Source organism: Cryptomeria japonica, chromosome 10 (assembly GCF_030272615.1).
Source record: "Cryptomeria japonica chromosome 10, Sugi_1.0, whole genome shotgun sequence".
Classification (NCBI taxonomy): Eukaryota; Viridiplantae; Streptophyta; class Pinopsida; order Cupressales; family Cupressaceae; genus Cryptomeria; species Cryptomeria japonica.
The window spans coordinates 801,221,969-801,230,882 of NC_081414.1; the positions used below are offsets into that span (position 1 = coordinate 801,221,969).

Below are 8,914 nucleotides of genomic sequence, written 5' to 3' on the forward strand. Positions count from 1 at the left end.
CAAAGGATGGATGGACGAATGAAGATTTTGACATGGTAAGGGGGATACAGATTGGTGAATAGACGACTTATGCAATCAAATTGACAATATAAGAATGCGATGGGAATGGATTTGGAATCAAAAGGGAAGCATGAGAATGCAATGAAAGTCAATGATTTTGTAAAGGCATTCAAAATGGACAGTCAAGATTGAAAGGATGATGAGGGGCTAAGATTGAAGGTGAGGAGATGAGTTGGATTAGATTCATAGCCTTGTGACATATGTCACAAGGTGTAGGCTTTGGGAAGAGAGAAAAGTGTGCTCACACATGTGTGAGCACCTCTTGGGAAGAGCACTTGCCATGGGAAAGAGGGCAAGATGTGCTCACACATGCCTGAGCATATCTTGGAAAGACCATGAGGCTGACAAGTGGAAACACTTTTAGCAAAGAATAAGGGCTATAGGAGGGGCAGTTATGACATGTGGACTAAAAGGGAAAGGTGTATGGGTGGATCCACGGGGAAGAATATTCTCACACATGTGTGAACACCCATGGGTCAAAGGTGAGGTGGAGAGGAAGTGCTTTGTGCATGCAAGTCATTTATGAGGGTAGTCACATGTGGACTTGGGTAGGTGTGTAACATTTAAAAATATAATAAATGTTAATAAAGATTAAGCTTAGGTTAATTAGCTTAATGAAGAGGGTTAAAAGGTGGGTTTATAGGAATCACCAAATTAATTTAATTAATTATGAATTAATTTGACTAATTGTGATTTGAAGTATTTGGCTAAGGTTGAGTTTGATTTATTGAATAAATCACTTTAGAAGAAATGAGACATATAATTAATTAATAAATAAATTATATGCATGGAAGGGGGTAATTAATTAAATGTAATTTAATAAACTTAGGGGCAATAAATGGCTAACATGATTAAATTAATTAATTATGCGACGTGATGTAATTAATTAAATATCAATTTAATTAATTTTATGTGTCTACAGGTCCTTATGTTCCAAAACTAAATCTTTCACCCCTTCCATCCATCTTGGGTCCTTACATACCCCCATCCACCACTTCAATCAACTTTATCTCAAAGTCCACCACTCCATCACCTCAAATCCCTAAACAAGATAAAAAAAGGCACACATCCTTGAATTCCTTTCAACATTCTATCTCCATCATCCCATCCATAAAATCTCCAAGTCATCCATCCTCATGCACCCATGCCATTGCTATTGGAATTAATTGGGATGCCAAAGCTAAAATGCATAAAGCAAAAAAACCACAAAAATCTAAGGATCAACATGTCCCATCCAAAAGACATGCTCAAGAAAAGAAGAATATGATCCAAAATCAAGAAAAATCCAAAAGGCCACAAAGGCCCATAAAGAAAAAATCAAAAACCACATGGATTCCCAAAGTACTCATAGAAGCAATTTATCCCAAAGAGAAATCCAAATTGGCATCTAAACTTGGTAATCTAAAAGCTTCCTCCACTCATAAGTCCTATAATCCCCCATCTAAAAATCCCTCATATTCAAAATCCATTTTAGGCGAGCTTATGCCCTAAAATCCACTATCCTAAGTCCATCATCCCCTTCATCTATTTTGGGACCTCATGTCTCAAAGTCCACATCTATCCTCCATCTAATTCACAATCCTCTCCTCAACTCTGCCACCCTTCAAGGTGTGTGCCGATGTTGATCTTTCCAACATCCCCATTCACTTCCCCACAAGTCTTCCAACACCCCATCCATTATCCAACATTCACTCCCCATCCTTCCATTCCTTTAATCCAATCTTTTGTATAAATCCTTATCCTCATCCATTTCCCCATCTATTTCATCTCCCCATCCAATTCTATGAACATCTATGAGCATATCTCTAATTGCTTTGGTCTATTATAACACACCTTCAAGGGATATCATCCATGACACTAGATGCTTGAGTCCTTCCTCCATCCCCTCTCACCTATCCACTATCTTCCAATTCTAGTTGTCCACATCCTAATCATAATCCCTATTCATCCAAACTATTCCCTCATACCATCATGCTACTGGTTTGAACAACCACATTTCTTCCATCAACATCAAAAGAGTAAACCAAGTGGAGAAGGGTGCCTCTACTTTGGCTCAAGCAAGAGGAGGAAGGTATATGGTTTTGTGTTTAAATTCTTATTGTTTATGTTTTTATACTATTTTTTTTTCATCCTCTTCAATCACAATACACAATCATAATATAATGACCTTATAAAATAGGGTTGCCTTCTAAGACAAAAAAAGTCAACATACTCTATTATCAAATTTAAGACCTAATGATGAACAATCCAAACTTATTGGGCAAATATGAATGTGTGGAGCTTTTAGAAGTGCTACCTTGGAACCCTTATAGAATGTGCAGCCTCCAAACCTTCCATTGGAGGGGTCATCAGATGTTCTACACAAAACAATTTATAATGATCTAATTTTAGACATATTTTATCCCTATCTAGAAAAGAAAATCAAATCCTAAGCACACTTTTAATCAAGATGATGAGGAAATTTAAGAAATTTAAATAACATCTATAGTAATTTAATAGGCAAAATGATGATACACTAATTAAGTTCAATAACCTTATGTGATATAATCCCTCAAATCAAACACCAGAATAATACGCTGAAATTTACACTTTTTCCTGTCTACTTATATGCATTGCAAGTGATCGTTCACTCTCCTAATATTAAAAAATCCACAGCCAGTGTTAATGTTTGGAACGCTCATGTCCCTGAAGGGTTCTTCATAATGCTATAAAATCCCTTGGCTTGGGTGGTCGATGAGACTGAGAGAATACAGCGAGAAATTTCATTTTCCTGCTATTAAATCTTCTCTGCGCTGGAGAAGAGTTAGTGAATTACTAATCCACTCTGGTGCCTTCCAACCCAAAAGTATATTTGCAAGTTTTGTTTTCATGGCACGATGCATTTAATTATTGGGCAGCGGTGTCATCATGCAGGCGCCTCTTGCCAGTCGACACCAATTAGGAAAAAATGTGATCTCTTATTGTAAAAGTACTGTAATTTCTGTAAAAATACTCAAGCTAACAAGCTGTACCTCTTATGCTCGCTTTTCAGTAGGATCTGTTAGGTTGACGACAATTAAAGAGGCTAATTCAATCCATACTCGTTTAATCAAGATTGGGTTTCAATCCCACGTTTCGTCATGGAACAGTCTACTACAACTGTACACCAAAAGCGGTAAATTGGTTGAAGCACGCCAAGTGTTTGACCAAATGCCGGATCGGAATGCAGTCTCATGGAATGTTATTATTTCAGGCTATGTTCAACATGAGTATAATGATAAAGCATTGAAAGTCCTTGTACAAATGCAAGGAGCCGATGTTAAACCTAATGGGTTTACGTTTTCAAGTGTTCTTCGAGCATGCGCTGGCCTTGCGGCTCTAGAAGAGGGAAAACAAATCCACGCTGTTATCTCAAAAGTAGGATTCGGTTTGGATGTATTTATTGGGAGTTCTCTGGTGGATATGTACGCTAAATGCCGACAAGTAGATGACGCGCAACAAATGTTCGACAAAATGCCTCAACGGAGTGGAGTTTCATGGAATGCATTGCTTGCTGGATATGCTCACAGTGGGTATGGCGTGCAAGTGCTAAAACTCTTTTGCCATATGCAGGAAGAAAGGATGAAACCAACTGAATTCACTTTTTCCATTGTTCTAATGTCATGTTCTGCTAGAGCAGCTCTTGAAGAGGGCAAACAACTCCATGCTATTGTTATAAAATCTGGAATTGAATCAAATGTTTTTGTGGGTAGTACTCTAACTGACATGTATAGTAAATGCTCAAGCATTTTGGACGCACACCGTTTGTTTGAGAGAATGCCTGAAAGGAATGTGGTCTCGTGGACTGCGATGATTGCCGCATATGCTCAACACCAATGCATTAATGAGGTTTTGCAACTTCTTAAACAAATGCAACTAGCACACGTGAAGCTAAACCAATTCACAATTAACAGTGTTCTAAGTGCATGTGCCAGCCCAGAAGCTTTGGATCCAGGCAAGCAGGTTCATGCCCTGTTAATCAAATCTGGCTTCCAATCAGATATATGTGTAGGAGCTTCTCTAGTCACAATGTATGCCAAATGTGGATGTGTCGAGGGTTTTGTTAAAGTGTATGAAACTATCCCTGAAGCAGATGTTGTCTCATGGAATGCAATGATTGCAGGATATGCCCAGAATGGGTATGGTGAGGAAGCTCTGCAACATTTTACTCAAATGCTTCAGGCAGTCCTGATGCCAGATTTTTTCACCTTTGCCAGCATTCTCAAAGTGTGTGCCAATTTGGCCATTTTGGAACAGGGGAAGCAAGTTCACACTCATGCCATCAAAACTGGAGGTGATTTAGATGTTTCTGTACAGAATGCTTTTGTTACTATGTATGCCAAGTCTGGTAGCATAGAGGATGCAAGACAAGTGTTTTTTGAAATGCCCGAACCCAATATTGTCTCATGGAATGCAATGCTTGCAGCAAGTGCTCAACATGGACGTGGCAGGGAGGCCCTACTACTCTTCGAACAAATGCAAGAGGCGGGTGTGCATCCAGACCACATAACATTTATTGGACTTCTCTCTGCATGCAGCCACGTAGGCTTTCTGGATGAAGGATGGAAGTGCTTTGATTTAATGAGTAGAGAATATGGAATTAAACCAAGAATGGAGCACTATTCCTGCATTGTTGACCTTCTCTGCCGGGGTGGACAGCTTGATCGAGCAGAAGCATTCATTCATTCAATGCCGTTGCAACCGAGTATATTGGTGTGGAAAACGCTGCTCAGTGCATGCAGGATTTATGGGAATATGGGAGTAGGGAAACGCGTGGCAGAGTATCTTCTTCACTTGGATCCACAAGAATCTACAAATTATATTCTGCTGTCAAATATGTTTGCTGCTGAAGGGAAATGGGATGATGCGGCAAGGATAAGAAAAACAATGAATGATGGAAGAGTTAAAAAGGAGCCAGGATGCAGTTGGGTTGAGGTGAATAAGAGCGTGCACGCATTTGTCACTGAAGACAGATCTCATGAACTATAGATCTCTATGCAAAGTTGGACTATTTATCTGTGCAGATGAAGGAGACAGGGTATGTACCCAGAAAGAGAGCTGCACGTTAAAGAGCAGGAACAAAAGGAAAATACTGTTTACATCGCAGCAAGAAGCTGGCTTTTGTTATCTAGGGAGTTTTGCAAGCTGTTGTCTTCATCGATTGAAGCACTGGATGTTGCAGGTTATGTGGTATTATCACATGTTTTTGCCAATGGCAGGTTGAAGTCTTCATAAAAGATTGGAATATTTATGAACGACAGTGGTAGAAATGAATTTAAAAAGTCAGTGCCCTTTGAGATGAATTGTAAGCTACATGCATTTGTCACAGAAGGCCGATCGCATGAACTGATGGAATTATGGAAGTGATTTACGCAAATGTTTGAAAGGCTACCCGAGGAGACACAGGTTGTCATTATGTACTTAGCATGATGTTAGGGATGTACAAGAGGGAGCCAAAGAGGAACAAATTTGTCTCTTAAAGTACGGCAAGAAGTTGGCTATTAGCTGGTTCTCATGAGCACTACCCATGGAACTCTCCGCGGCAAAACATGAGCACTGCAGACTACCACACTGCTACCTACTTAGTGTGTAAGATTGCCCAGCACAGAAGTATTGTGAGGGTCAGCAATTGTTTCCACCATGACTTGTGAGGATTATATATGGCAGTTTTGTTTGATCAATAATGGCCCGGCACAGTGACACGAACATTTGGAAGAGACCTGGCACTCCATTTTAAGTAGGGGCATGCCATTTGTGATTTTGTAAATCAAGGTGCTTGGCTTGTATGGGTAGGATTTTAAGATTCTCCGTAGTATTTGTTATATACATTCCAATCAGATCTTGGTTGGAATATTAAAAGTATGAAAGGGGCAATGGATGTGAAAAATGTCGTTTAGTCCATAAAGTTTGAATATGATATTGACCTGAACACGATGAATAATTGTGTGGGATGAGACTGCATTAGAAGATATGCACAGATTTATGAGGGAGCTAACTTTCAGCCTCCAACTGTAGAGATGGTCAAATACAGATTCTAAAATTTCAAATATCTAACATTTGATCTATATTTTTAGACTCAACGTAAATGTCTAGGATATTGGAGAGGGCTTTTTCTACCCTCTTGAATGTTCACCACATGGACTAGGTGTTATGGCTTCAATGGAACAAGTTGGATCAAAGATTACGGAATATACAGGCATGGATTGCATGCATAGGTGAGTTTGATGAAATCCAACACCCCTCCATCTCTAGATCCTTGCCTTTTAGTCTTGACTACCTTTTGAATTGTATGAGGATAATATGGATATGGAAATTTCAAGTAGAAAACTAAGCGAATTAGATCTTTTTTCCAAATTTTATGTCTTTTGTTTTGAATTGATATTATTTCTAGAATTGTTGCTGTATGCGTGTATGATTTGTCTCGGGACATCATATGATGTTTATTCTTACCGATTTAGTACTAATTGAATTGGCAAATCCGGCTTACTCCAAAGCATTATAGTAGGGGTTGGTTTGAATAATACATAATTTAAAACAATTCCCCAGTTGGCTTTCCAAAAGATGGATGTCCCAAATTGGTGAAATGACTGATGTGAAGATATTCTGTAAATGGGTTGCTAACTTTTGTGTAATGTACTCTTTTGATTTAAACATGGTAAATAACTATTTCTGTCACAAGATAAAACTGATTCTGGATATAAGGAATCGTGCCATTAAATTCTCAATTGTATGGAGACAGACACTTTTCCATTCCATTTGTTTGATAATTGAAGACAATTGTCAATAATGCTTGGTTTAAAGTTTTTAAAGTGTCATCAGTTTGGTGGTCAAAACATGGTTAGGAATGTTGAATGCGCAAGCAGGGTATCAGAGTCTCATATGCATTTGACCTGAAATACTTGAATTTGTTTTACTGCTGTTTTACAGCATGTCTTGGATTTCTTTTGCCTTAGTCTATGGCCTCATTGTTCATGGATGTTCAGATCTGAAGTCATCTGAGGGTTTGCAAGTCATGACAGGGTGTATCTCTGTCCTTGCTGAAAGCAACAAATCTATTCTTGTTCAAAACTCGATTGTCTTTCAAGAGAAGAGTATATATAATTGTTAATACGAAAACATATTACTTCTAGAACTCCAAATAATAATGGACCATTAATAGCAAGGTTGCACATTTGGCGGACTGGAACCAAATTGGTCTTAACAATCAAATGTTGCATAGAAACAAAGCACACGCCACTGTATTTATGTGGCTCACCTTAAAGGCTATGTCCACAGAATAAAGCAGAGCAATCGACGTTTTTCTTGTTTATTATTTAAGCAGCTTACGATTACATGCTTCTTACAAATATCCTCTCATTTATGAAGTCTCCAAAAAATATGAAGAGACACGTGAGAGAAGTGAAAAAACAAAAGAAAAAAGAATATGAATGGTCCAAGACCGTTAGACTTCACTTCCAACAATCCTTTTCCCTGACTTCTTAAATCATCAATGTTCAAACTTAGATTTTCAATGCCCCTGAGGAAGGCTACTGGCCCTTAGCTTGTCAGTAGTGTTGATAGAACAAATGGCCTTAAATGAATATCAAAACAATAATGAAACTGAAAACTACATAATAGACAGATAATATAAAACTTAATTAATTTCATTACTTATACTTTCTCCGTTTCTTTCTTACAATACATTGTTGTATATATAGATGTAGGAATATAATTTAAATTGTCAACTACAATAAACAAATAACTAAATTCATAAATTCATAATAATGTTCATTATCCTTCAGGCCTTGACGATTAGAGGGTTTAACCTTGACAATTAGAGGGTTTAACCTTGACCTGCGTATCCAAACTGGGTTTCAAACCAGTACTTAGCTGCCACAGATTGAGACCAAATTCAAACAGAGCCATTGTCTTTGGTTACCAATCAATGTGTGGGCATTTGGTAAAACAACGTTCACAATGAAACAGAGGCACAAGGTTTTCTTCTTTTAGATTATTTAGTGAAAGTTTAGTTTCTAGGATTACATGTCTACAACAAGGCTATAGTTTTAGACTTTTGGAGATATCATTCCAACTGCGAGAATACTACTCTGACTGCAAACTGAGGGAAATCAGGGGAACTAGTTTACTCTTATGTATTTATGGTATTAGAACTGCTAATGGGTTTTCATACTGAATATACACGAAATTGGTAGTAACGATTTTTTTGGCTCTGCCATCTCTCTATGGGCCAAGCAGTAAGTTGCTACATAGCTTTTCCTCCATGTTGTTGATCTTCAACATCCTAATCTTCTCAAAAGTTTTAATTTTTTAAAATTATAATTTGTAAATATATATGATTTCTTGGAAAAAGGTATGTTTTTAATGTTATTTTGATAATAATAAAATTATTTATTCTAATTTCATTAATACGATGGACTGAAATTTCATATGTTGAAGAAAAATACGTAAATAATTATAAGAGATTTGTTATTTATTGTAAATATTTCTCGTGTTCTATTTTTATGTTTATGAATGAAAATCACACTTAAATAAATAAAGAAATTTAAAGTTTATCGTAAAGAAAAAAATAGTTTTACATTCTTTAACTTTGCTTAAAAATTATCCCGTTTATTAATCCAACAATCAATAAAAAAAATTTATATTTCATTCATACTAAAATGATAACAAAATAATTAAAAATTATCACAACTTAACTGCAGAATCTAAATTTAATTGTGACTTTGCCGATCAAACAACTTTTTATCAGTTATTCATTCAAAATTACCTTTCAAATGCTGAAAGATATTTTATAAAATTAAATATAAATGAAAATAATCCTATTTAAATTTTGATAATT

At 36.8% G+C, this 8,914-nt stretch overlaps 1 protein-coding gene across 1 annotated transcript; it reads left to right on the forward strand.

The window, feature by feature from the left end:
- Window positions 1-2,665: 2,665 nt before the first annotated feature.
- Window positions 2,666-6,269, forward strand: LOC131072265 (pentatricopeptide repeat-containing protein At2g33680). The gene is made up of 2 exons (XM_058008397.2): window positions 2,666-4,372; window positions 4,505-6,269. Exons 1-2 carry the CDS (start codon window positions 2,968-2,970, stop codon window positions 5,065-5,067), a joined length of 1,968 nt encoding a protein of 655 aa, XP_057864380.2. The 5' UTR covers window positions 2,666-2,967; the 3' UTR covers window positions 5,068-6,269.
- The last annotated feature ends 2,645 nt before the right edge of the window (window positions 6,270-8,914 follow it).

Bases quoted from the DNA above. Each gene is read 5' to 3' on its own strand.
- LOC131072265 (XM_058008397.2), top strand. From the start codon at position 2,968: ATGCAGGCGCCTCTTGCCAGTCGACACCAATTAGGAAAAAATGTGATC. The intron at 4,373-4,504 runs GTGATTTAGATG...CAATGCTTGCAG, and splicing joins TCATGCCATCAAAACTGGAG to CAAGTGCTCAACATGGACGT.